Below are 27660 nucleotides of genomic sequence, written 5' to 3'. Positions count from 1 at the left end.
AATATAGTCGTCTAAATATAAATACTGTTGTTTTGTTTTTAAATAATCATAAATATGTTCAGAGCATAAAACTTTACATAATTTAAACTGAACTAGTAAAATACGCGCGGTAGGTTTATACAGGGTTAAATGAGCGGAGCGCGCTTCTTCTGTGACGTCATAACGCCGGTGGTCTGTGGACGCGCGTGCGGAGCGCTCGAGCGGTACTCGTCCCGTTGTACTACAGAGATATGAGAATTAATTGATTTATCATCACTGACGCGGATTTAAAGTGTTTAACTGCGTCTGGATGAAGAGGTAAGAGTTTAAATCTGAAGTTTTCTGTCTGTTTTAATGTGTTTAACTGTCGAGAACTGCTAATCACAGACTAAACATGAGTTTATATTCATGTTAAAAGAAAGTTTGTGTTGACGTTATCGGTGATCACGTGAGGGATTAAAGAACACATGTCATTCAAAACTATAAACAGATTAGTAGTAGTAGTAGAGTTTCTTAAACTTTTCCATACGGGACCCACTATACAGGCAAAATCTATCTATCTATCTATCTATCTATCTATCTATCTATCTATCTATCTATCTATCTATCTATCTATCTATCTATCTATCTATCTATCTATCTATCTATCTATCTATCTATCTATCTATCTATCTATCTATCTATACTACACATTTATCATTTATCTATTTGTTTTTAGGTGAAAGTTGGTTTTGCGGTGATATTAGAACGACTTGTTTTATTGCGACACAAATATACACACTCACATATACACACTTGGGACTAAGTCACTGTGTTTACTAACTGAGCACACTATGTGTTATTACACTGTGTGTAATTATTTTGTATATATAAATACAAAAACACATGCATGTATGTACTTAAGAAACATTTACATATGTATATATACATTTAAAATATATTTTATATTATATATAAACTACAAAAATAAACAAATAAAATGTTCTTACATTTATACATGTATATGTGTATTTATATATACATAATAATTACACAAAAATATATTATGCAAACACAAACATTTATTTTTTATGCGATTAATCGCGATTAATCTTTTGACGGCTCAATGACGTTCAGACAGTGTTATAAAATCACAGAGATAAAAGAGTTGACTGTGACGTCATTCATAAGAGTTTACTTTAAGTGTTTATAGAGAGAAGTCTGAAGGCCAAAGACTCCCACAATACTCGCAGTCGATAAACTGTGAACTTTGAAATGTTTTTGGTTTTAAGAGTTCATGTACCCACAGAGCCCTGACAGAGTTTCTCATTAGGACTGATCTGAAGTCAGTTATATGAAGTGTATGGGTTAGCTGTGTGCTTGTATATAGTATATCTGCTTTATCTGTTTTTTGTGTGTGTATAATATCTGAGCAGAAGATGTGTGTCATTTCCTAACACACCGCAGACAGTCTGTCTATAATATCTGTTGTTTGTGTATAAGGGTGAAAGTGATGCTCAGTCAGTCATGTGATCGGATGTTGTATGTTAATGTATGCATGCATTGATCAGAAGGGTCTCTTCTTTGTTATTTCTGCTTTCAGGCGTCATACATGAAGATTCATCATAATTAAGTAGTTATGCATGCATTTCGTTTGTAAATGATCTGTAATAACTGCACATAAACAGCCTAGTTATATTTATATATATTATCCAAAGCGACTTACAGTGCTATACGTTTTTTAGTAGTTTTAGTGTTCCTTGGGTTCGAACCCATGACCCTTATGCTGCGAGTTCCAAAAATCCTTTGCCCTTAAAGGTCCTGAGTTTAGTATAATCACGTTTCATGAGTTTTGCATGTTTCTTTTAAAAGTTAAATAGAAAAAGAGAGACTACAGAAGATCCTTGAACTCCAGACATGAAATGACTCGTGCTGCTGTATGTGAAATTCTGCAGGAGATTATAGACGTTAATCTGCTCTTATTTAACACTGAAGTAAAGGCGTTCGGTTCTCTGGATCTTAGGAAATCTGCTTTAGTTCAACACACTAGTCTGACCTATAAACCAGTCATCTGAAGTATTAGGAGTCATAACAAAAATCAACTTTCACCAGCCGACCTCACTGAACCTCCGGTGAGAGGCAGCTCCACCGAGAGGCAGATTCTGCAACCTGCAGTGTGAATGACCTCTGCTCTCTATTCTCTGTTTGTTCAGAAGTTGTGGTAACTGTGTGTGTCTGATTTGATGGATTTAATTTGGTTTGGTCACAGATGTTTCATGTCTCTACAGCTGGGATGTGTTAAGTTCCCACAATGCATTGCATGCTGTTGGGTGGTGGTGATCATACAGCAGGTCTTCAGTATCACAGCTGTCAAATCACTTTTCTGTTATCACATCTGTTCAACAAAATACTTTCAGAGTAAATCCGTCACTTTATATTCAGCTAGATGACATCATCATCAATGTGTTTGTGTCTCTCAGGTGAGTTATGACTGCAGTCGCTCATGAACGTCTTTGAATTATTCGAGATGGACGGAGGAGACTCGCTCGCTCTGTCAATGAGAAGCAAACTGAGTGGAGAGCCAGGGAAAGTGGGCGGAGTTTGTATGGAGAATGAAGACTCCTCCCCGTGTGGTAGCCACACCCCTGATGACGAGCGTCTGGAGGATGTGCTGTCTGAGCTTCGTGCAGGGGCGGAGCTTAATCTCGATCTGGATGTGAGGGCGGAACCTGAGGAGATCTTAGACCTGCAGGGGGAGGAGCTTAGCTGGGACACAAATCGTCAAGATGTAAATGAAGCGGAAGACCAAAGTAACGCCAGCCACGGTACAGCGAGTCCTGAACCGAACACAGCATCTGCAGGTGATGATGATGTTACAAATGTTGAAGCTGCACACTTTTACACACTCGTGTTCACTTTTGCACACTCTTGTGCATTTTTAACACTCTTGCACTTTTTAAACATTTTTTGTTTACCTTCACACCTTTAAAATTTTACACACCGTCTCATGCACTTTCACACACTTTCATGCACCTTCACATTGATCGTTTGTTTGTAGATCTATCTAAAGCGTCGTCTGTATCAGCGCAGCAGGGTCACGAGGAGGCGGGGCTAAACGTTGAGTGTCGTATCTGTGGAGACAAAGCATCAGGATTTCACTATGGTGTTCATGCCTGTGAGGGTTGCAAGGTCAGGGGTCAAAGATCACCAACATCATAACCCATTTTGAATCAAAGGTTTGTAAACTCTCCCGTCTTTCTCTGTCTGTAACTCACAGGGTTTTTTCAGAAGGACCATCCGTATGAAGTTGGAATATGAGAAATGTGAACGGAGCTGTAAAATCCAAAAGAAAAGTCGGAATAAATGTCAGTTTTGTCGTTTTCAGAAATGCCTGATGCTTGGAATGTCCCATGATGGTGAATAAACATCAACAACATTAACGCAACAGAACTCCCTTTGATCTTCTGCAGAACTGAATGTCATTGTTTGTGTATTACTGTGTGTGTGTTTGTGTAGCGATCCGGTATGGACGGATGCCCGAGTCAGAGAAGCGTAAACTGGTTGCAGGTTTGTTAGCTGGAGAAAAGAGCTGTCAGAACTCTGGAGGTTCAGATCTCAAAACTCTCGCCAAACGGGTCAACAACGCCTACCTGAAGAATCTCAATATGACCAAGAAGAAAGCCCGAAACATCCTGACGGGAAAAACCAACGGCAACCCGGTAACCAGCGTCAGAATCACTAGTGATCAACTATCAGCTGTTTAACAGTAATAACGTGTTCCACTTCTTCTCTGTGTCTCAGCCGTTTGTGATTCATGACATGGACTCACTGTGGCAGGCGGAGAACGGGCTGGTCTGGAATCAGGTGATTAACGGAGCTCCCACTAACAAGGAGATCGGCGTTCACGTCTTCTACCGCTGTCAGTGCACTACAGTAGAGACGGTCCGAGAACTCACAGAGTTTTCCAAAAGCATCCCGGGATTTGTCGACCTTTTCCTGAACGACCAGGTAACCGAGAATCAAGCGATAATGTTATGCACTTCTGTTTATAGGCAAGGCAAGGCAAGTTTATTTGTATAGCACATTTCATACACAGAGGTCATTCAAAGTGCTTTACATAGAAATGAGAAAACAATATATAAAAGAGAAAAAAGAAAATGTAAAAATAATAGATACACAATAAAATCACAATAAAAACAAAGATACATGAGAATTTAGAATAACAATTAAAGAAAATAAATGTGATTTTAATAAAAACACTTTAAAATGTTAAAAAGAATAAAACAGAAGTAAAAGTGACTTGAGTTAAAAGTGCAGTCAGTGTGAAGCAGCACAGTGCTCATTCAGTAAATGCAGAGTTAAACAGATGTGTTTTTAATCTAGATTTAAAAGTGTTTACTGTTGAAGCACATCTGATCTCTTCTGGAAGCTGATTCCAGCAAGAGGTGGCATAATAACTAAATGCTGACGCACCTTGTTTTGAGTGAACCCTTGGTATTTCTAACTGACCGGATCCTAATGATCTGAGTAATCTTTTAGGTTTATATACATTTAGCATATCTGTCATGTATTTGGGTCCTAAGCCATGAAGTGATTTATAAACGAGTAACAATACTTTAAAATCTATTCTAAATGTAACAGGTAGCCAGTGTAAGGACCTGAGGACTGGAGTAATGTGCTCAGATTTTTTGGTTCTGGTCAGAATTCTGGCAGCAGTGTTTTGTATGAGCTGTAGCTGTCTAATGGTCTTTTTGGGGATCCCCGTAAGAAGTCCATTGCAGTAATCCACCCTGCTTGTGATGAAAGCATGAACAAGTTTCTCTAAGTCCTGTCTTGAGACAAAACATCTAATTCTGGCAATATTTCTGAGATGGTAGTAAGCTGATTTGCTTATCGCTTTCACGTGACTACTGAAATTAAGGTCAGACTCTAAAATTACACCAAGATTTCTGACTTTATTTTGTGTCTTTAGACCCCTAGAGTCAAGGTATGTGTTAACTTTGAGAGTTTCATCTTTATTTCCAAATACAATGACTTCAGTTTTGTCTTTGTTTAACTGGAGGAAGTTTTGACGCATCCAACAGTTAATTTCATCAATGCATTTACATAGAGAGTCAATGGGGCTGTAGTCATTGGGTGACAGGGCTAAGTATATCTGGGTGTCATCTGCATAGCTGTGGTAAGCAATTTGGTTCTTTTTCATTATTTGACCAAGTGGGAGCATATACAAATTAAACAGAAGCGGTGCAAGAATTGAACCCTGTGGGACTCCACATGTCATGGATGTCCACTCAGATTTATGGTTACCTATGTTCACATAGTAACCTCTTCCTTGTAGGTATGTTTTAAACCATTTGAGGACCATCCCAGAGAGCCCTACCCAGTTTTCCAGTCTATGTAAGAGTATGGTGTGATCTACTGTGTCAAAGGCAGCACTAAGATCTAGTAGCACCAGCACTGATATTTTACCTGAATCAGAGTTTAAGCGAATATCATTTATTATCTTTATGAGCACTGTCTCTGTGCTGTGATGCTGACGGAAACCAGATTGAAAATTGTCCAGATGGCCATTTGAGTTTAAGAATTTGTTCAGCTGATTAAAAACAACCTTTTCAATGATCTTGCCTATAAACGGAAGATTTGAGATTGGTCTGTAGTTGCTAAGTATGGTTTTGTCTAGGTTACTCTTTTTTAGGAGAGGCTTAACAACTGCTATTTTTAATGACTCTGGAAAAATGCCTGTGATCAGAGAGGTATTTACTATTTTTAAGAGGTCAGTTTCTAAGCAGTTAAGTACCTTTTTGAGAAAAGATGTGGGGAGCGTGTCAAGGCTGCTAGTTGATGCTTTAAGATGTTGTACTGTTTCTTCCAAGGTTTTTATATCAATTATGTCAAATTCTGAGAGAATGGCTAATTTCTGAGGTTGTTGCAATGATATCTGACTGATCACAGTACAATATGAGGCCGTATTGATCGTCATTCTGATATTACTGATCTTCTCAGAGAAAAAGGTTGCAAACTCATTGCATTTGTTGTCAGAGAGCATTTCACTAGGAACTTGATTTGGGGGGTTTGTTAGTCTCTCTACAGTAGCAAAAAGAGTGCGAGTGTTGTTTATGTTTTTGTTTATAATGTTTGAAAAGAAGGTCTGTCTAGCTGTGCCTAGTTCTACATTGAAAGCACGAAGACTGTCCTTATAGATGCTATAATGTACTTCAAGTTTTGTTTTCCGCCACATACGTTCAGCTTTTCTGCATGTTCTTTTCATGTGCTGTACTGCTGTTGTGTTTCTCCAGGGTGCTTTACGTCTGCCAGTGATCACCCTGACCTTTACTGGAGCTATACCATCAATAGCATCTTTAACTTTTATGTTAAAGTTTTCAAGGAGAACATCAACAGAGTCTGCGGATATGTTTGGCAACATTGACATAGCATTCATAAATACCTCACTGGTGTTCTCATTTATGAACCTTTTTTTAACATAGACAGATCTAGCATCAGTGGCAGGACAGATCAATAAATCAAAGTAAACACAGAAATGGTCAGATAGTGCTTCATCCTTGATTACAGTGGATGAAATGTGTAGACCCTTGCTAATGAGCAGATCAAGAGTGTGTCCCCGATTGTGTGTAGGACCTTGCACATGCTGGGTCAGATCAAAAGTGTTTAAAACATTTAACAGTTCAATTGCAGCATTGTTTTCTGCATTGTCTATATGAATATTAAAATCTCCAGCAATAACAAAATAATCAAATTCAGAGGAAATTGTTGATAAAAGTTCTGTAAACTCATCAACAAATGCTGAGGTGTATTTGGGAGGTCTATAAATAATTGTAAACAGAATGCGTGGTGTACCTTTTAAAGCAATACACAAATATTCAAAAGACTGGTAATCACCAAGTAACACTTGCTTGCATTGAAAGGCATCTTTGAATAAAGCAGCTATTCCTCCACCCCTTCTAATAGCTCTACTGACACTTATAAAGGTAAAGTTGGGTGGGGCTGATTCATTGAGGACTGTAGCACTGCAGCTGTCATCTAACCAAGTTTCATTTAGAAACATAAAGTCCAGGTTGTTAGTGGTGATAAGATCATTAACTAAAAAGGATTTGTTCTTTAGTGAACGGATGTTCAGAAGTGCTAACTTAACAGTAACTGGTTTTGGCACTGTATCAATCTCAGAATGACGTATAATAGGCAGTAGATTAGATAGAATTGCTGTGCGGCTGGAGACGGCCTTCATCTTTCTATCACATGTCAGGACAGAGATAGGAAAAGCTAAAGGGACATCGGGCACCCGCTTGTTCTTAAAATATTTATGATTGTTACTGCTGACGTAGCGGGAACCCAACACACATCAGTTACCAGTGCTGTTTGCAGATGAGGGCTGGTGTGATCCCTGACGTTGAGGCAGAGGTCGGAGTGCTCTCTCAGATGGAGGGGGAGGGCGGGCTGAGCCCGAAGGCTTTGGTGGTTGAGGAGCCCGCCGTTTCTTGGTTGATATTTGGGGACTCGCAGCAATAGAGTGGGAGAGCTTTGTTCCAGCAGATACCAGTTTCTCCATTTTCTCTGAAAAGCCCAGAAGTGGTGATGTTGGAGAGAGGGAGAGAGAGTGTGACGACATCAGCTGTGATTCTGGTGTTCCTGAAGGCTGGGAGGGAGTGTTATCATTCCTCTGGTCATTATCAACAGAAACGTCCTTGGGTGTTGATTCACAATCCAGCTGTAGCGAGGTCTGTGGGCAAGGCTCAGCCTGAGCTGTGTCTGTGAACAGTAGTTGTGACTGCAGAGTTTTATCCTTGTCATCTGAATGTCCATCCAGGTGCTGGTGTGAAATCCTGTGGTCATTTCCGCTGTTCAGTAGTGGACTGGCACTCTCAGCTGATGGATGATGCATGGAGAAAAAGATATTGTCTTTAAGCAACCTAGCACCTAGTTTGTTTGGGTGGATATCATCTGTGTTAAAAAGTTGCTTTTGACTTCTGAAGATATTGAAATTGTCAATGTAATTCAGTCCTCTCATGGTGCAGGTTTTTTGCAGCCATGAATTTAAACTTAGTAGCCGAGAAAACATATTTGTTCCCCGGGCTGGGAGAGGTCCACTGATGAAAGATTGAACTTTCAGTCTTGCAAGTGTTTCAAAAAGTTCATTGAAATCCATCTTAAGGAGCTCAGACTGCTCTTTCCGAATATCATTCTTTCCCACATGTATGACAATCCGACTGACAGACTTATGTTTCATCAGAAAGTTGCAAAGTTCCTTGTTAACATCAGAAACCGTTGCACGAGGAAAACAGTATGTACGGGTAGCCTTGCTTTCAAAGTTTCTAATAATATTGTCACCCACTATCAGCGTGTTTGGCTCGGCTGCTGTCTGAGCGGAGCGCCGCTGCCTGTATGATATTGAGCGTCTGTTAGCTCTGTAAGCTACTGACTGATGTGATCTGTGTCCATTAACATTTGGGGATTCTTCACCCAAACTCATTAGTGCTTCAAATCTATTTTCAAGTTGTACAGGGGGTGGTAGAATACCAATATTGGCTACTCGAGTTGTACCCATATCTGGGGTAGATGATGCTAATGCAGCAATTTGTGACACTCGTGACAGTCTAATGTCTTGAGCACTTTTGGGTCTCGCACCCTGTTTATGCCATCGGTTTGTGTCCTCAATTACTTTAGGTTTCTCTGAGCTCACTATGACCTGTTTATAGGCATTAGGTTCACAGGACTCACCAGCTTTATGTTGAGAAGGACCACGATGAAGCTCCGCTGTATGTTCTGGCAGGGTCGGCAGCGCCACAAGTAACTTTGTTTCGAGAACCGCAATCTTTTGTAAAAGTCTGTGGCAGTTTGAGCAGCAGGTGGATTGAGATCCAAAAGAAGGCATTTTTTCTTCTTTTCTTCTGTTTGAGTGTGGGCAGCTGTGTTGTCCTGTTTTAGGATTGTCAGCTGCCGGCAATAGCAGACTGGTAGACTGCTATGATAGAAACCCCAAGTTGTTGAATATTCCAAATATCGATATAGTTCCAGGAATTTGTAGTTTTAGTTTGAGAGCCCAATTGTTTAGTTTGAGCACTGTGCTGAACTGCTGGTAGTTGAATCAAAAGATAAAAGCGAAAAAGCAAAAGCGCAAAAGCACAGAGCGCAAGTAAAAGCGCAAGTAAAAGCGTCCGAGCAGTAGCAAAGCAGGAAGTATAGCTCAACTGAATGAACTCTCCTCTCCTGTAGGTGACGCTGTTGAAGTATGGTGTCCACGAGGCAATCTTCGCCATGCTGCCCTCGCTGATGAATAAAGACGGCCTGCTGGTGGCGAACGGACGAGGTTTCGTCACGAGAGAGTTTCTCCGCAGTCTCCGCAAGCCCTTCAACGAGATCATGGAGCCCAAGTTTGAGTTTGCAGTAAAGTTTAACGCTCTGGAGCTGGACGACAGCGATCTCGCTCTGTTTGTAGCTGCTATTATCCTGTGCGGAGGTGAAAGAGCTTTCCTCTGCATATTGTAATGTTGATTTGTTGCAGTATTTAACTTGTGTTTGTACGTTGTGTTTGTGTAGATCGTCCGGGTCTGATGAACGTTTCTCAGGTGGAACAAATACAAGACAACATCCTGCAAGCTCTTAATCTTCATCTGCAGATGAATCATCCAGACGCAAGCTTCATCTTCCCCAGACTGCTGCAGAAGCTGGCAGACCTCCGTCAGATGGTGACAGAGAACGCGCAGCTGGTGCAGAAGATCAAGAAAACCGAATCTGAGACGTCTCTTCATCCTCTACTGCAGGAGATCTACAGGGACATGTACTGAGACCGCTCGCGTTTTACAGACTGACCAATCACTGTGAACTTTTATGGATGTTATTGTTTATATCGAACACTTGGACTTATTACTGATCGATGATGAACGAAGCTCTGATCTGGCCCTGCAGTGACATCATGAGGTTGTGCAGGTCAAAGGTCTGGGATAATCATTGCTGCTCGTTGGATCTGTTTTGCTGTTTCTGCTTTGTTTCGGGTCGGTTTTTGAATGTCTCTATAGAGCTTTAAGAGATTCTCTGTTTCTACAGATAAACACTGAATGATGCCTGTAGTGCAGAAAGATGTTTGGTTTTTCTTGGGTCCAACAAATGTTTTTTTAATTCATGGTGTGAATGGACCTTCATTCCTGCTATGATAGATCAAAACACAGAGACACAAGAACAACAGAATGAAGAATATATCATTACTGACCAACAACCTCTAACACATTATGAAATAATGCTGTGATTATATTCAGATAAATCATGTTTATATTCAATATTTAATCACTGTTTATTAGTTTCTCACAGCTGACTGAATGATATTCAGTATTTACTGGAGCTCCTGTGCTGAATGAACTGAATGAAAGAGCAACACATCTACTGTATTAACTGTAAACCTATACATTACAGACCTCATGTATTTGTGTCATATCAGTGCTGCTAATTCCTCATACTGATGACTCTCCTGCAGATCAGATGTGTTCATGTCTGTAGGTCTGAGAGGAGGTTTAAGAGGATTGTTTATTCTTTATGAACGCTTGACCATCACACAACTGTGACCTGATGAGCTGCATCACAGACTGCTGATGTCTTCTACTCATCTGAAAAACATTCAAATAAAAATACTGAGTAAAACTCACGGGACATTCGGCTGTGCTGTTTCATGAATTTGAAGAAGCAGGGTTGCCCAATCATTTTGGGTTGTTCCTGAGAGTTGGCTCGGGAGGGTCGCTTGGGGTGTTTCTGAGTGTCCCCCAGGGTGTTTCTTGGGGTTGCCCTGGGGTGTTTGAGAGTGGTTCGGGGTGTTTCTGAGAGTTGGCTCAGGGTGTTTCTGAGTGTCCCCCAGAGTGTTTCTGAGGGTCGCTTGGGGTGTTTCTGGGTGTCCCCGGGGTGTTTCTGAGGGTTGCCCCGGGGTGTTTTTTGAGGGTGGTTCTGGGTGCTCCTGAGAGTTGGCTCGGGGTGTTTCTGAGGGTCCCTCGGGGTGTTTCTGAGGGTTGCAGCAGGGTGTTTCTAAGGGTGGCCTGGGATGTTTCTGAGAGTTGGCTCAGGGTGTTTCTGATGGTCGCTTGGGGTGTTTTTGAGGATGGCCCGGGGTGTTTCTGGGAGTTTGCTCGGGGTGTTTCTGAGGGTCCCACTGGTTGTTTCTGAAGGTCACTTGGGGTGTTTCTGAGTGTCCCCCGGGGTGTTTCTGAGTGTTGCCGCAGGGTGTTTTTGAAGGTGGGCCAGGGTTTCCTGAGAGTTGACTCGGGGTGTTTCTGAGGGTTGCGCCAGGGTGTTTTTGAGGGTGGCCCAGGATGTTTCTGAGAGTTGACTCGGGGTGTTTCTGAGGGTTGCGCCAGGGTGTTTTTGAGGGTGGCCCAGGATGTTTCTGAGAGTTGACTCGGGGTGTTTCTGAGGGTTGCGCCAGGGTGTTTTTGAGGGTGGCCCAGGATGTTTCTAAAAGAGTTGGCTTGGGGTTTTTCTGAGGGCCGCCAGGAGTGTTTCTAAGGGTCGCTTGGGGTGTTTCTGAAGGTCGCTTGGCGTGTTTCTGAGGGTAGCCCAGGGTGTTTTTTGAGAGTTCTTTAAATTGTATTTGGGGTGTTTGGGTTGTGTCCTTCTGTTAAGTTCCATTGCGACCTGTAAAAGTGCTATACAAATAAATGTAAGTTAAAAGTGTTTTTGAGGGTCACTTGTGGTGTTTTTAATGGTTGTTTAAAGTGTTTATGGGGTTGTTATTTTGATTTGAGTGTTTTGATGGTTGTTTTTTAGGGTCACTTGTGGTGTTTTTGAGGGTGTTTTGAGTCATATGGGTATTTTTGAAGGTTGTTTGTTGTGTTTTTGAGGGTAAATGATGTTCTTCATTAAACCTTTGTCCGGTCTGTTGTGTGAATTTCCTGCTGAGCTAAAGGTCGTGGTCCAGAGTTAGGTTTGATTTGTTTCCTCTCTGTAGGGTCAGTTATTCAAGAACTCATAAACAGAACCTTCATCAGGGTCACAGGATAACCCATGTCAATCTGAACCGATTCAATAAAACACTTCATTATTTATAAAGTATGGAGATATATACCACAGCAGAGTATGTATGTGTGTGTGTGTGTGTGTGTGTGTGTGTGTGTGTGTGTGTGTGTGTGTGTGTGTGTGTGTGTGTGTTTTATGGGTGGATCTTTTTTAGTGTGTGAAGTGTTAGCAGGAGTCTCTCTCTCTCTCTCTCTGTATGTGTATGTATGTGTGTGCGTGTGTGTGTGTGTGTGTGTGTGTGTGTGTGTGTGTGTGTGTTTGTGTGATGTGATCTGCAGATGTTGTATGAACAATGTGACCCCAGGGCAGCAAAAGTCGTCCTCTCTCTCTCTCTATTGTGTGTGTTCTGTGAGATTTCCGTGTCTCACCGTGAGTCTGAATTCATCGCTTCATCTCACGCTGAGTCTGAGCTCAAAACAAACTCGTTTCCAACAGGATTCAGTCACATGATATCATGACAGAGATCATTCACAGCTACATGTAGCTTTGTCACTTGTTTGCCTTATGTGCTACACACAGCTCATCCTAAAGCACAACACACACACACACACACACACACACACACACACACACACACACACACACACACACACACACACACACACACACACACAGTAGTCAGACTTCATGTTATGTGTTCTTATCTGATCTAGGAGCAGTCATGTGGTTAGTGATCTATAGGTTTAAATCAGGAGATCTGATTTCAGATCAGTGCTTAAACATTCAGTGTTAATGAGATTATCATTGACTCTTTATCTCTGAACAGACACAACACAACACAAACACACAAACACCGGTGAGAATTTCACTTTCTAACAGCAAATATTGAGTTTTAGTCTCTAGTTTTGTCTATGTGATCTGTGTGTGTTTGCGTGTGTGTGAATCTGATACCACCCATGTACCACGGTACTGTGACACATGTAGTCTGTATGAATGTGTTGTTTCAGATGAATGAATCGGGGCTGAATGATTGTACTGGAGAACTGGACACGGGTGATGATAACACACATCGTCTATCAGCGAGATGGTGCTACAGATGGAGAACAGACTGCAGATGATAGAGAGCAACATGGAGGACGTCTGACCCTTTCTCCCTGAACTTCACCCTAAACCAGAATGATGATGATGGTGCTGTGTTTCCATGGTAACAAACATCCTGATCATGCATGACCTTCAATGTTTGGACACACGTGACATAATTGATATTTATATTCAGTCAGATGCAGGTCACAGCAGGTCTGTGCCATCAACGCCGTTCTGCTCTGGACCAACCCAGGGAAGGTTCAGTGGAGGGGGTGGAGTCAGAGAGAGGGGAGGAGCCTGTCACTCAAGTATGTTTACATTATTCATGTGTTCATTATAATTGATGTGCATGAATGAGACTGCTGAGATAGTTTGTGATGTTTACAGATGTCTGACTTCACATCAGCGCCCACTGCTGGCCTGGAGCGTCATAGTAATATAAGTGATCTTCTGTATTATAATACTGATCACTTTATGGTTAAGAGCTGCTAAATGCGTTTGTGTCACTCTTAAAGGAGCATTGATAGTGTTTGTGTTGTTATTTGACTTTAAAAGCAACATAAGACGCTATTTGCAATCCATGGGTTTGAAACAACATTTGGGTGAGTAAATGATGACTGACTGTTCATTTTGAGGTGAACTATGTCTGGTTTGGGTTTCACTCAATCCTAAACATTAATAGCACTGGATTATAATGTTAAATATACTCGCTGTCCTCTGTGTCTGTCCTGAATTCAAACACACATCAATAATAAATATAGACAGATTTAATAGACTTCTCCTGTGAAACCACAACAACAGAATAATAATAATACAAATTAACATGAAATTATTCACCAGGTGCATCGTTTTAAATGATCTTTTGTTTAGGAGAGAAAACATTTTAACATTTATATATTCAGAATCAGTACTATTCAATAAGAGATTTTTAATTCAATTAAATAGGATTATATTTAAACGCATAACACACACTGCAAAAAATGACTTTCTTACTTCATTTTTTTAATTTAATATTACAAATATTTAAAAACAGGTTGCATTTTCAAAATCACCTAAAAATAATTTTAGTTTTTAGACAAAAACATCAAATTTAAGTTAATTTGTGCTTAAAACAAGCAAAAAAATAATAATCTGCCAATGGGGTAAGCTAATTTTTCTTAATTTTTTCTTAAATTAAGTGTCAAAGAAATTTTTAGGAGAGTTTAAGAGATTTTTTCTTACCCCATTGACAGATATTTTTGCATGTTTTAAGCACAAATTTACTTAATTTGTATAAAATCTAGATTTTTTATTTTTGTTTTGCTTATCAAAAAGATGCATCTTGATTTATAATATTTAATTTTTTGATATTTGTACTAAAAACATGACAAAAATACTAGAAAGTAGTTTATTTGCAGTTCACAGTAAAGATTAAATTAAATATTAAATATCAGGTCATATTTAGAAAAATTAAAGCCCGCCCCATCTCACTGAGCAGCCAATCACAGCTCAGAATGATCAGTCGGATCAGGAAGTGCTCTTAATTTACTATTAATTTATCAGCTGAACGTTGTCAACTTGTTGTTAAAGTAAACATTTTTAACTTTTATTTTACTCTAAATTGCATTGAGTGACATTAAACGGTATTTATATAATACATATATTATTATTATGGTATATTATTTTATTGTAATATATGTATACACACAATATATAGAGAGATATTATTAGGGTTAAGAGTGAAGTCTCTGTAATGATGTTGAGATGCAATGATGTAATGACAGGTGATAAGAGATTTAAAGTAACACGTTTACCATGTGCTGAGATTGACCAGCTAACCACATGCAAGAGATGCTTTATATTTATATTTAAACATTTCAGATTTATTCATCTGTTAACTACAGTTTTGATGATTTATATGTTTACTGTACATTTATTCCTCAAAATTGTTGTGTCTGTGCTAATGTGAACCTGTCTGTGAAATTCAGTCTTATTTAACGATGAGATTTGTAGCATTAAAGTTTAATTTCATATTGATTTCATGATCTTATTCAGTCATTATTTAAGACATCAAGATTATATGAGTATGATGAGTTTATGCAGAAATGATTTTTGATGAAGGTTAAGGTAGTTAAAGAGGTTATTATAGGCTGGGTTGGGTTGACGTCACACAGTTAAGCCGTCCCTGAAGCTGGTGTGTGAGCGCATGTGATAAAGAACAGCACAGGTGTATTCCTTCATCAGTCTCTCCTAACACATCTCATACACAGGTAAGAATCAAATCTGTCATCTGATCTCAATCAATAATTATTTGAGTTTGTGTTTTATCAGGAAATCTGTGATTGATAACAAAATGAATATATTTATTTTATGAATAGACATTAAATGTAAATGTTTAAATCAGTAACCAAAAAAAAAAATGTATTAGATATTACTAATGCATTAACTAATAAAACCTTATTGTAAAGTGTTATTTATTATATTGGATTAAATGATGTGATGTGTTTCGTGAGAGTTTCTCATACATACAGTAACCTACATAGAGAGATCAGATTCAAACTCTTTCCAGAAACAGACAGAGAATCTGTGCATTTTTTATAAGAGCGTGAGATCAGACATGATCTGATAGATGATCGTATAAGACATGGAGTGTTTGTGTCGTACAGGAGTCACAGAATCTGAGCCGTGATGGGACGCAAGGAGATCCAATGCAGCTGGAAGAAAATAACCAACAATATAAAAGACATCTTTGATTTTAAAGAAGTTCTGGGCTCGTGAGTATCAAATCTATTTGATTTAAAGTGCGATAATGTTTGAGATCATTCAGAGTTTTGTGTTTGCTGAGTCAGAATGAGGACAATGATAATCAAGAGCTGTTATTCTGTTACAAGATTATCTGAGACAGATTAAAGGATTGAGAGACAGGAGCCATTTTTATCAATGGAGCTGTTTATCATTTGTTCTTATTAAGAAAGAATTGAAGAACTTGTTGAATGATGATGATGATGATGAAGAGTTGTTATATAAATGATTATGAAGCAGTTATAGGTATTTTAACCATATGAGGTTATGAAGGATTATGAGGCGCTTCTGAAGTGTTGATGAGATGTTTAGTGATGTTTGTGTTAGTTATATAGATATGAGTTTAGTTTGAGACACAAGTTAATCTTCATCATCTACTGAATGAGAACACAGACGGCAGAGAACATCCAGACCTGAGTGCATTATAGGATTACTGACCGTGCGTGTGTGTGTGTGTGTGTGTGTGTCTGTGTGCGTGTTCAGGTGTGTGTAGATTGTCAGATCAATGATATGTGTGTAATTATATTTAGAGTGTTTGTATGATTCCCTGTCATCTGTGTACGTGAGGATTACAGCACGTGGTCATGTTCTGATTTTGGCCTTTTTCTCAAAAATAATCATCCAATCAGTGAAGGCGTTGTCCAGACTCACATTAATAGGCAGCAATCAAGAGTTTTAATGAAGATGAAGGTTCATAAATCCTCAGATCTGTAATGATGTCACTCGTGTGTGTTTGCATCTGATGTTTGCCCGTGTAACTCTTTCTTGTGCCAACCTTAATGAGTATACACCTGACACTGAGCTTAATACATACTATACATTAAATCTGCATGCTACACACTACACACTTCACACTAGACTATCTGATGTGAGTTTTAAGTGTTGTAGATGTTTGTTGTCACTGATGTTTGTGGTTGGTTGTTAGCTCATTTTGTGTTCTTTTGGATATCACTTCACATTAATTATTTTTTAAAGATTGACATATGAAATAGAAAGTGTTTGTTGAAGTTAGGTGAGGTTTAAAGAGTTTTCTGACTGCAGGTGTGTAGATTGAGGTGAGATTAAAGGTAATGTGGGTAATTAGTCATTAGGGTCTCTTATGCAACTCACTCATGCGGTATAATCTTACGGACAGGAGACATGGTAGAGCTCAAAGCATGGCCTCGTGTACACTGATTATGTAGTTTGACTACAAACCGGAAGGTTGGTGGTTCAATCCCTAGATTCACCGGACCAAGTGTCGAGGTGTCCTTGAGCAAGACGAGCTGGATGGCGCCTTGCATGGCTGACACCGCCATTGGTGTATGAATGTGTGCGTGAATGGGTGAATGTGAGGCAACTTATAAAGCGCTTTGGATGGCCATAGGTCTGTTAAAAGCACTATATAAATGCAGTCCATTTACCATTAGATTATCAGGATCTCAGGCAAATATCTGCAGGGATTCTCTTTTAAGTCTGTCTGTGACGCTGTTGTGACTCAGGAATGTTGTGTGTTTGTGTAGGGGCTCATTTTCGGAGGTGTTTCTGGTGAGAGAGAGAACGACTGGGAACTTTTACGCCCTGAAGTGTGTGAAGAAAAAACAGCTGCACAACTCAAACCTGGAGAATGAGATCAAAGTTCTGAGGAGGTGAGAGAGAAAAACACCACCAACCACAAACACCATACGCAAACACCACAGACAACACAGACCATAACACTACAGACACAAAAGCACCACAGATACAAAACACAACCATAATACTACAGACAGAAAAACAGCACAGACAAAAAACATCACAGACACAAAACCACCACAGACGGGAAAACGCCATAGACACAAAACACTACAGACAGAAAAACAACACAAACAGAAAAACAACACAGACTATAACACTACAGACACAAACAAACACAAAACACCATAAACCATCAACACCACAGACAACACATACCATAAAAATACAGACAGAGAAACACCACAGACACGAAAACACCACAGACAACACAGACCATAATACTACAGACAGAAAAACACCACAAACAGAAAACATCACAGAAACAAAACCACCACAGACAGGAAAACACCACAGACACAAAACACTACAGAGAGAAAAACACTACAGACAGAAAAACAACACAGACTATAACACTACAGACACAAATAAACACAAAACACCATCAACCATCAACACTACAGACAACACAGACCATAACAATACAGACAGAGAAACACCCCAGACATTAAAACACCACAGACAAGAAAACACCACAGACACAAAACCCCACAAACAGAAAAACACTGTAAACCAACACCACAGACAACACAGACCATAACACTACATACAGAAAACACCACATATACAAAAACACCACAGACAACACAGACCATAATACTTACTTACTTACTTATGCCTGCTACCCCTCCTGGGGCATAGGCCGCCGACAAGAGCTCTCCAGGCATCCCTGTCTTGGGATCTTCTCTCCAGCTGACTCCAGGTATATCCAAATTCTTTGGTATCAGCTGCCAAATCTCGGCGCCATGTATTTCTTGGCCTTCCTCTTTTTCTCTTTCCTGGGGGGTTCCAGTTGAGTGCTTGCCTGGTGATATTGGAAGCTGGCTTGCGGAGCGTATGGCCAATCCATCTCCAGCGTCGTTTTAGGATCTCATCTTCTGCAGGAAGCTGGTTGGTTTTTTGCCAAAGGTCATGGTTGCTGATGGTATTTGGCCAGCGGATCTGGAGGATTTTTCGCATACAGGAATTAATAAAGGTCTGAACTTTCTTCGTCGTCGCCACTGTTTTCCTCCATGTCTCTGCACCATAGAGAAGGACCGTCTTGACATTGGTATTGAACAGCCTGACCTTTGTCCTTAGGCCCAGTTCCTTCGAGCTCCAGATGTTCCTCAGCTGTAGGAAGGCTGCTCTTGCTTTACGTATTCGTGCCTTGACGTCAGCGTCTGTTCCACCCTGCTTATCGATGACACTGCCCAGGTATGTGAAAGCCTCTACTTCTTCTAGCGCTTCTCCGTCCAACAGTACTGGGTCGTTTTTGATGTTATTTACCTTGAGGATCTTTGTCTTATGTTTATTGATGTTCAGACCTACTTGAGCAGAGGTGGCAGCTATGCTATTTATCTTGTCTTGCATCTGCTGTCGGGTGTGGGATAGCAAGGCCAAATCATCCGCAAAATCCAGGTCGTCGAGTTGTGTAAATGGTGTCCACTGGATTCCTGTTTTTGTATGTTCCGTTGTAGTCGTCATTATCCAATCAATGGCTAGCAAGAAGAGGAAGGGTGAGAGCAGGCATCCCTGACGAACCCCGGTTCTCACTTCGAAGTTCTCCGTAAGCTTCCCTCCATGGACCACTCTGCTCGTCATACCGCCATACGAGTTTTGGATAATGTTGACGATCTTGACTGGCACACCATAATGCCGGAGAAGGTTCCAAAGGGCACTCCTATCCAAGCTATCAAAAGCCTTCTCATAGTCTACGAAGGTAATGTGGAGAAGAGAGTTCCACTCCAGTGACTGTTCGACAATGATACGGAGGGTGGCGATCTGATCCGTACAGGATCTGTCTTTTCTAAAGCCTGCCTGCTGGTCACGGAGTTGGGTGTCCACCTGGTCCTTAATTCTATTCAGGATGATCCTATTGAACACTTTTCCTGGAATGGACAGTAGCGTAATTCCTCGGTAGCTGTCACACTTGCTGAGGTCGCCTTTCTTAGGTAGCTTTATAATGTATCCCTCTTTCCACTCCGTGGGCACCTGGTTTTCCTCCCAGATTTTCTTGAACAAAGGGAACAGTATCTCTACCGTTGTTTCCAGATCTGCCTTCAATGCTTCTGTTGGTATACTGTCAGGACCTGCTGCCTTGCCGTTTCTCTGCTGGCCTACTGCCTTCCGGATCTCTTCTCTGGTGGGCACACTGCAGTCTATTGGCAAGTCCTCTGCTGCTGGATTGATGTTTGGCGGGTTTGTTGGCATTTGCCTGTTTAACAGTTCTTCAAAGTGTTCCCTCCATCTATCCATTTGTTGTTTCTCTCCCTTCAATATCTTCCCCTCCTTGTCTTTCACTGGCCTACCTGGCTTGCAGAACTTCCCTGAAAGCGTCTTTGTGATGGAGTACAGATCTTTCATATTTCCATTTCTTGCTGCTTCTTCTGCTTCGGATGCCAGACCATCAACATAGTTCCGCTTATCGGTTCTAATACACTTCTTTACCTCTTTATTGGCAGCTGTGAAAACTTCTTGTGCCTTGACCTTCTCTGCTCTTGTTCTGCTGTTGTTTAGGGCTGCTTTCTTCTTTTTCCTTTCCTGAATCTTCCTTAATGTCTCTGTCGACAACCACTCCTTGTGCTGGCATTTCGAGGGTCCAAGGACATCACTACATGTTGTTGTTATGGTCTCTTTCACTCTCTTCCATCTGTTATCCACTGTATCCTCCTCCTCCTCTACTTCTTGCAGTATTTGGAACTTGTTGCTCAAAACTACTTTAAATTCCTCCAGCTTGTGTGTGTCCCTCAAAAAGCAGGTGTTGTACTTGTGCCTCTGTGCTGTAGTTTCCATCCACTCCTTCTTCAACTTCAGCTTCAGTCTTGCCACTACTAGATGGTGATCTGATGCAACGTCTGCTCCTCGCTTCGCTCTGACATCCTGTAGTGATCTTCTGAATTTCCTGATGATGCAGATGTGGTCTATCTGATTCCCAGTGGATCCGTCAGGTGACACCCAGGTTGCCTTGTGTATCCTCCTATGTGCAAAGACACTACCGCCGATCACCAGGTTATTTAGAGCACACAGATCTGCAAACCTCTCGCCATTTTCATTCATGTTGCCAAGTCCATGCCTTCCCATAACTTCCTCATATCCAATGTTATCCTTCCCCACCTTGGCATTAAAATCCCCCATCAGGATGGTGACATCTTTCTCTGAGTAACTCTCCAATATGGACTGCAATCTGTTATAAAACTGCTCCTTATCTCCCTCCTCACTGTCATTTGTGGGTGCATAGCACTGCACAACATTCATGGTGATCTTCTTCTTCTTTGTTTTGAAAGATGCTGTTATGATCCTTGGGCCGTGGGCTTCCCATCCAGTGAGTGCTCGTTGTGCTGTTTTTGACAACATCAGTGCTACTCCTTGTGTGTGGGAGGCGTTTTCCTCCTCATGTCCCGAGAACAGCAGCATCTCGCCAGTGATCAGCCTCTTCTGCCCGGACTGCGTCCATCGAGTTTCGCTGATTCCAAGCAGGGTGAGGTTGTAACCCCGCATCTCTGCTGCCACTTGCGCTATCTTCCCTGCTTCGTACATGGTCCTCACGTTCCATGTACCGATGTTGATTGCCCTGGCTGAAAGAAGGTAGGTCGGCCCTGCAGCTTCCAATTTACATTGGTTTTCACTGCACAGCGTCATACATCTTAGTGAAGACCCATCTCTTCCCAAGGCGGAATTACCTGTTTCTCTTTTTTGCGTTTCTGTAGCAAGAGTTTTTTTTTCCAGGATGGGGTTGCTAGCCCCACGCCTAACCCTCCTCCTTTCTCAGACCGGGCTTGGGACCGTCCATGGCGGAGTTAGACCATAATACTACAGACAGAAAAACACCACAGACAGAAAAACACCACAGACAGAAAAACACCACAGACACAAAACACCACAAACACAAAACTCTACAAATAGAAAAACAACACAGACAGAAAAACAACACTACAGACACAAACAAACAAACAAACACAAAACACCATAAGCCATCAACACCACAGACAACACAGAACATAACATTACAGACAGAGAAACACCACAGACAGAAAAACACCACAGATACAAAAACACCACAGACAGAAAAACACCACAGACACAAAACACCACAAACACAAAACTCTACAAACAGAAAAACAACACAGACAGAAAAACAACACTACAGACACAAACAAACACACACAAAACACCATAAACCATCAACACCACAGACAACACAGATCATAACATTACAGACAGAGAAACACCACAGACATTAAAACCCCACAGATACAAAAACACCACAGACAGAAAAACAACACTACAGACAGACACAAACAAACAAACAAACAAACAAACAAACAAACAAACAAACAAACAAACACAAAACATTATAAACCATCAACACCACAGACAACTCAGACCATAACACTACAGACAGAAAAACACCACAGACAGAAAAACACCACAGACAGAAAAACATAAACCAACAGCACAGACAGAAAACACCATAGCCCATACAGACCATAACATTACAGACACAAACAACATAACAAACACAAAACAACATAGACAACACCACAGATACAAAACACCATAAACCAACACCAAATTTACTTTATCTTATTTTTCTTTCTCTTTCAGGATAAAGCACAGTAATGTGGTGGGTCTAGTGGATTTCTATGAAACCCGAACACACTATCATCTGGTTATGGAGCTGTGAGTGTCTAATACACACACACACACACACACACACACACACACACACACACACACACACACACACACACACACACACACACACACACACACACACACACACACACACACACACACAAACACACACACACAGAATCTTATGTTTAGAGAAACACAGATTTTGTTCAGTGTATATTGAGTTGTGTGTTTGTGATTTTGAAGGGTCTCGGGTGGAGAGCTGTTTGATCGTATTCTGGATCGAGGTGTTTACACAGAAAAAGATGCCAGTCATGTGATCAAACAGGTCCTGGAGGCTGTCTCATACCTGCATCAAAACAGCATCGTTCACAGAGATCTGAAGGTCAGAAAAACACATACACATCTAACACAAACACACACACTTTATATGATCAAGTTATGTATCTGTATGTGTCTCTGTCTACAGCCGGAGAACTTACTGTACTTCAGTCCAGATGAAAATGCTAAAATCATGATCAGTGACTTTGGTTTGTCTAAGATGTCTGATCATGATGTGATGTCCACTGCCTGTGGGACACCAGGATATGTTGGTGCGAACACACACCCATCAAATAAACATACTCAATACAGTATGTTTGTAATATCTCAGTTCTGATGTTTCTTTGTGTTTTCAGCTCCAGAGGTTTTGGCTCATAAGCCGTACAGTAAAGCTGTGGATTGTTGGTCTATTGGAGTTATAACATACGTCCTGTAAGTCTCATACAGATTCACATGTAAACTGTTCATCATATCTATCTATATATTTACTCAAATACTGCTGTGTTTAACGCTTATTAGGTTGTGTGGATATCCACCATTCTACGAGGAGAACGAAACAAGACTTTTCTCCAAAATAATGAAGGCAGAATATGCGTTTCATTCCCCTTACTGGGACAACATCTCAGAGTCAGGTGAGCCGATACCATTTCTAACTAAAAAAATAAGGCAAAACTGTTAATGCATTTTGACAATTCATTTACATCTTTGTTTTGGGCACCTGAATACACAAACATTTGACAAAGATATTGTTATTTTCTTAATCCGAAGTACAAAAATTTGTGTTAAAAGCAGCATGAAACAGAAGTTGCATTTGTCTTTATTTCCTTATTGTGACATATAAGTGAACCGGCTCCTAAACTAAGGAAAAAATGGAGGGTGGGACTTGATTTTGTCCATCAGGAACTGATTGTAACATTAGGGGCCCTATTTTAACGATCTGAAACGCAAGTGCGAAGCGCAAAGCGCAAGTGACTTTGTGGGCGGATCTTGGGCGCTGTTGCTATTTTCACGGCGGGAGAAATAAGTCTTGCGCCGGGCGCAAATCAATAAAGGGTTGGTCTGAAGTAGGTTCATTATTCATAGGTGTGGTTTGGGCGTAACATCAAATAAACCAATCAGAACGCTATCCAACATTCCCTTTAAACGCAAGGGCGCAAGTTCCATGGCGGGTTGCTATTATTATAACGGATTTGACAGGCGCACGCCAGGAGCGGTTCACAGCCGAGGAGACCGACGTTCTTGTAAGAGCAGTCAAAGACAGCGAAGTTGTTTTGTATGGGGATAGGAGAAACCCGCCCAAATCAGCGTCAGTTAAACAGGCGTGAGAGGAAATAGTCTCATCATCTGCGCCAAGCACGACTCAGGAGACGGGGGGATCCCAAGCTTGCCAGCATAAATCGGGCACACCGGGCACACAGGAGGACATCGCTGCGTCCACCCTCACCGCTGAAAGGGTTTGGGGGCTTTGAAATCGGATACAAGAAACGCAAGCAAGGTCCAACCCCAAAGTACACTTACAAATCAAGTTCACATACATGAATGTTTCGTATGAAAACATTTTAATTATTATTTAGATAAAATAAACGTAATACAGCCACACAACAAACTTATGAAAATATTTTAATCGTTATTTGCATGATAATTGTTTAACGCTGCCACACAAAATAAATAAAAACTATCACCACAATGCTCACCACAATGATTTCCCTTATCTCATGTATTAATATTTTTTATTGTAACAATTTATGATTTAATGATTTCCCTTATCTTATATTTTTTATTGTAACAATTTATGATTTGCAAAAATAACTGTTGCATCTGTGTAGATTAGATAAGCAATGCGCGTTGTGCACGCTATACATTATGGTCAAGCATGCGCTCTTAAAATAGCATAATGAACCACGCGCAACGCGCCACTGACTTTAGACTAGTTTTTTTTTGGTTAGTAGCGCAATTGCTTTTTGAAACTGCAAAATAGCATAAGAGATGGTTTGCGCCGGAGCACGCCTCCTTTTTTGCGCTGAACCGCCCAGGGAGCGCAAGTTCATTCCCTAGTTTGCCGACGTGCGTCTGTGGAGGGAAAAACCCGCTGTGCGCCGGTGCAAAATACGAAATGATACATGCGTCACTGACAAAGTCAATTGCGCTGGGTGCAAGATAGGGCCCTAGAAGTTTTGATTTTACCGTTACTTTCAATTTAACGATTACTTTTGATTTGTCGGTTACTTTCGATTTAACGATTACTTTCAATTTAACAATTACCTTTGATTTGTCGGTTACTTTCGATTTAACGATTACTTTAAATTTAACGATTACTTTTGATTTGACGATTACTTTCGCTTTGTCGGTTACTTTCGATTCAACATTTTTTTTTTTTTATTTGTCGGTTACTTTCAATTTAACAGTTACTTTCGATTTGACGTTTACTTTCAATTTAATGATTACTTTTGATTTGTCAATTACTTTCAAGTTAACGATTACTTTCCGTTTAACGATTACTTTCGATTTAACTGTTACTTTCGGTTTGACTGTTGCTTTCGATTTGTCGGTTACTTTCATTTAACTGTTACTTTCTGTTTGACTGTTACTTTTGATTTGTCGAATACTTTCGATTTAACAGTTACTTTCGATTTGCCGAATACTTTCGATTTATTGGTTACTTTTAATTTGTTGGTTGCTTTCGGTTTAACGATTACTTTCAGTTTAACAGTTTCTTTCGTTTTGTTTAACTGTTACTTTTGGTTTTAAGGTTACTTTCGCTTTGCCGGTTACTTACGATTTAATTAATACTTTTGATTTGTCGAATGCTTTCAATTTAATGATTACTTTCAGTTTAACAGTTTCTTTCGTTTTGTTTAACTGTTACTTTCAGTTTTAAGGTTACTTTTGGTTTGTTGGTTACTTACGATTTAATGAATATATTTGATTTGTCGAATGCTTTCGATTTAACGATTACTTTCGCTTTTGACGGTTACTTTCGATCTAATTGTTACTTTAAGATGTTTGACAATGCCAACCACTTCCGCATATCTGTGTTGTTGTCTGTCAATATTTCTTTACGCAAAATTTGCAAAGGAAAAACTCCATCGTTTTTGTGTATACATACAAAGTGTCTTAGTGAGACTCTGATAATGACAAACTGTCTAATCAAAACTTTTAATGATGACATTTTCTGTTTGTTTATTTCTGTAGCAAAGGATTTTATTCGACATATGCTGGAGAAAAACCCCAGTAAACGTTTCACCACTGAACAAGCGCTCGATCACCCATGGTAAGAAACTTCGTCAGAATCTCATTGTGTTTTCATTTATTATTTATTTAATATTATTTGATATTATCAGTTATCAATGACTGATATATAAAGAGATTAATGAATGGTGTCTGTTTTTTAGGATTATCGGTGTGACAGCTCAGAATGACAACATCTATCAGTCCGTCTGTCAACAGATCCAGAAAAACTTTGCCAAATCCAGATGGAAGGTGAGATATTCTCCTCTATGTCTTTGTAAATTATAACTTGTTTCAGTTCACAGTCATCAAATCCTTCACCACTATCAAACTCACATCAGTGTGTTTGTGTTACAGCGAGTCATCAATGCGACAGTTATAGTTCAGCACATGCAACGGCTCCAGATTGCTCATGCAGACCCCGTGGTCTCCGCCCCACCGCCATCAATCGAGGTGATGGACGTCTCGTCCGTCAGTCCGCCTGCAGAGGAGCTGGACACAAATGGCAACTTATCATGCAGTCACATGAGCCTGGCTCCTCAGTGTGATGTCATCATCAGGCGCGGCCCGCTGAAGGCCTGTAACAGCGAACCGATGCACGCGCTGGTCATCAATGAAAGCGGTCAGCACTCGTATCACTCTGAATCTGACCTGGCCTGTTCCGCTGACAGGTACAATGACTCTCTTATCTTCTACATAGACAACACACTAAACTCAAGTGAAGTCACTCATCAGTGTTTGTGTGATTCAGAGCGGGTGCTGCGGATGGGCGTGGTCAGTCTCTGCAGACCGGAGTCTGCTCTGTGATGTAATCAGCTGACTGGTGAATGACAGCTGTCAGTCAAATGAAGATGAAGTGAGGGATTGCTCAGACCACAACATTGACTGACTCATGATATTATACACTATTTCATTCATCTTATCTCTCTCTCTCTCTCCAGATCATCCTGCTGTTAAAAGATGGATTTGTGTGTGTTATTTCTCTTAAGGGATTATCTCCACAACAAACCCACAACTTGAATCAAGAGTTACACAAGTGCCAAACACACACATGCACGCCCGCACGCGCGCGCGCGCACACACACACACACACACACACACTCACACACACACATTGAATAATAAATTCACTTAGGAATGCGTTGTGAGACAGTCTTGAGATCATCTGTTCTGTTTATTGTATAAATTATATCTGCTGTTTGTATATTTATGTACAATAGTTATTTATGCCATGATCTGATGGTGGTGCATCACATAGATATGTATAAAGGCTAGATGTGTTACTGGGGAGTCTCTAATGTCATCACCTGGCGGCCATCTTACCGCAGGCAGCTCGCTCACTCATAGCATTGAGTTTAATGGTGCAGATACTTTTAAATGACCTTTATTGCTCAATTTTCTACCGATTTTCAAACGGTTTGGTTTCTTACCAATGATATTAGCGTGGCTATAATTCTGGATGCTTTAACATGATTCATGAAAATTATTAATTAAGTATGCAGTGTCATAGGTACATCTCTGATGTTTATAACAAACCAAACCGTTTGAAAATTGGTAGAAAATTAAGCAAGTTATAGTCATTTAAAAGTACATGCTCCATTAAACGCAATGCTATGAGTAAGCGAGCTGCCTGTGGTAAGATGGCCGCCAAATGCGGACGTTGCACTCAATTGGCCAGCAGCGCGGGCGAGACATCTAGCCTTTATATACATATCTATGGTGCATCACGGGAAGGTTTGATGATGTCAGAACTGATGATTTCTGTACATTAAACTACTGCAGATAAACTACTGTTTAATATTCTCCAGAGTCGCTGTTATAATATTATGAAATAATTATCATTACATATAAACTCTTACTTTAGGAGCGTATGAAGTGTGTACTGACACAGATCCCTGCTGTAACAAACACAGACACTGCTGTATGAAATAAAAAATTACAGAAAAATCA

General features: G+C 40.4%; 2 protein-coding genes across 4 annotated transcripts; both read left to right on the top strand.

Annotated features, from left to right (window-relative positions):
• The first annotated feature begins 157 nt into the window (after window positions 1–157).
• Window positions 158–10614, top strand: LOC129453272 (peroxisome proliferator-activated receptor delta). The gene is made up of 8 exons (XM_055217442.2): window positions 158–297; window positions 2439–2819; window positions 3017–3147; window positions 3236–3374; window positions 3475–3677; window positions 3760–3966; window positions 9187–9430; window positions 9511–10614. Exons 2-8 carry the CDS (start codon window positions 2462–2464, stop codon window positions 9756–9758), a joined length of 1530 nt encoding a protein of 509 aa, XP_055073417.2. The 5' UTR covers window positions 158–297; window positions 2439–2461; the 3' UTR covers window positions 9759–10614.
• Window positions 158–27660, top strand: LOC129453276 (calcium/calmodulin-dependent protein kinase type 1D). Of its 3 annotated transcripts, XM_073865428.1 has the most exons (15): window positions 158–297; window positions 12915–13111; window positions 13184–13298; window positions 15636–15743; window positions 17274–17399; window positions 22132–22206; window positions 22408–22546; window positions 22631–22754; window positions 22839–22914; window positions 23002–23114; window positions 25675–25753; window positions 25875–25962; window positions 26068–26381; window positions 26462–26566; window positions 26652–27660. In XM_073865428.1, exons 4-14 carry the CDS (start codon window positions 15658–15660, stop codon window positions 26520–26522), a joined length of 1281 nt encoding a protein of 426 aa, XP_073721529.1. In that variant the 5' UTR covers window positions 158–297; window positions 12915–13111; window positions 13184–13298; window positions 15636–15657; the 3' UTR covers window positions 26523–26566; window positions 26652–27660. The 3 variants fall into 3 exon arrangements, with proteins under 3 accessions (XP_073721529.1, XP_073721530.1, XP_073721528.1); XM_073865429.1 differs by lacking the exons at window positions 158–297; window positions 12915–13111; window positions 13184–13298 and adding an exon at window positions 14404–15239; XM_073865427.1 differs by lacking the exons at window positions 158–297; window positions 12915–13111; window positions 13184–13298 and having other exon boundaries at window positions 14405–15743.

The sequence above is a fragment of the Misgurnus anguillicaudatus genome, unplaced genomic scaffold, assembly GCF_027580225.2.
Source record: "Misgurnus anguillicaudatus unplaced genomic scaffold, ASM2758022v2 HiC_scaffold_31, whole genome shotgun sequence".
NCBI classification, from domain to species: Eukaryota; Metazoa; Chordata; class Actinopteri; order Cypriniformes; family Cobitidae; genus Misgurnus; species Misgurnus anguillicaudatus.
Note: the sequence above shows the minus strand (reverse complement) of the source record. Positions and strands in the feature narration are given on the sequence as shown.

Excerpts from the sequence above, each read along its gene's own strand:
- LOC129453272 (XM_055217442.2), top strand. The coding sequence starts at position 2,462 with ATGAACGTCTTTGAATTATTCGAGATGGACGGAGGAGACTCGCTCGCT. Across the intron at positions 3,967-9,186 it reads ACCTTTTCCTGAACGACCAG|GTGACGCTGTTGAAGTATGG; the intron begins GTAACCGAGAAT and ends CCTCTCCTGTAG. Across the intron at positions 9,431-9,510 it reads TGCTATTATCCTGTGCGGAG|ATCGTCCGGGTCTGATGAAC; the intron begins GTGAAAGAGCTT and ends GTGTTTGTGTAG.
- LOC129453276 (XM_073865428.1), top strand. The coding sequence starts at position 15,658 with ATGGGACGCAAGGAGATCCAATGCAGCTGGAAGAAAATAACCAACAAT. Across the intron at positions 25,754-25,874 it reads CAAGCGCTCGATCACCCATG|GATTATCGGTGTGACAGCTC; the intron begins GTAAGAAACTTC and ends TCTGTTTTTTAG. Across the intron at positions 25,963-26,067 it reads TTGCCAAATCCAGATGGAAG|CGAGTCATCAATGCGACAGT; the intron begins GTGAGATATTCT and ends TTTGTGTTACAG.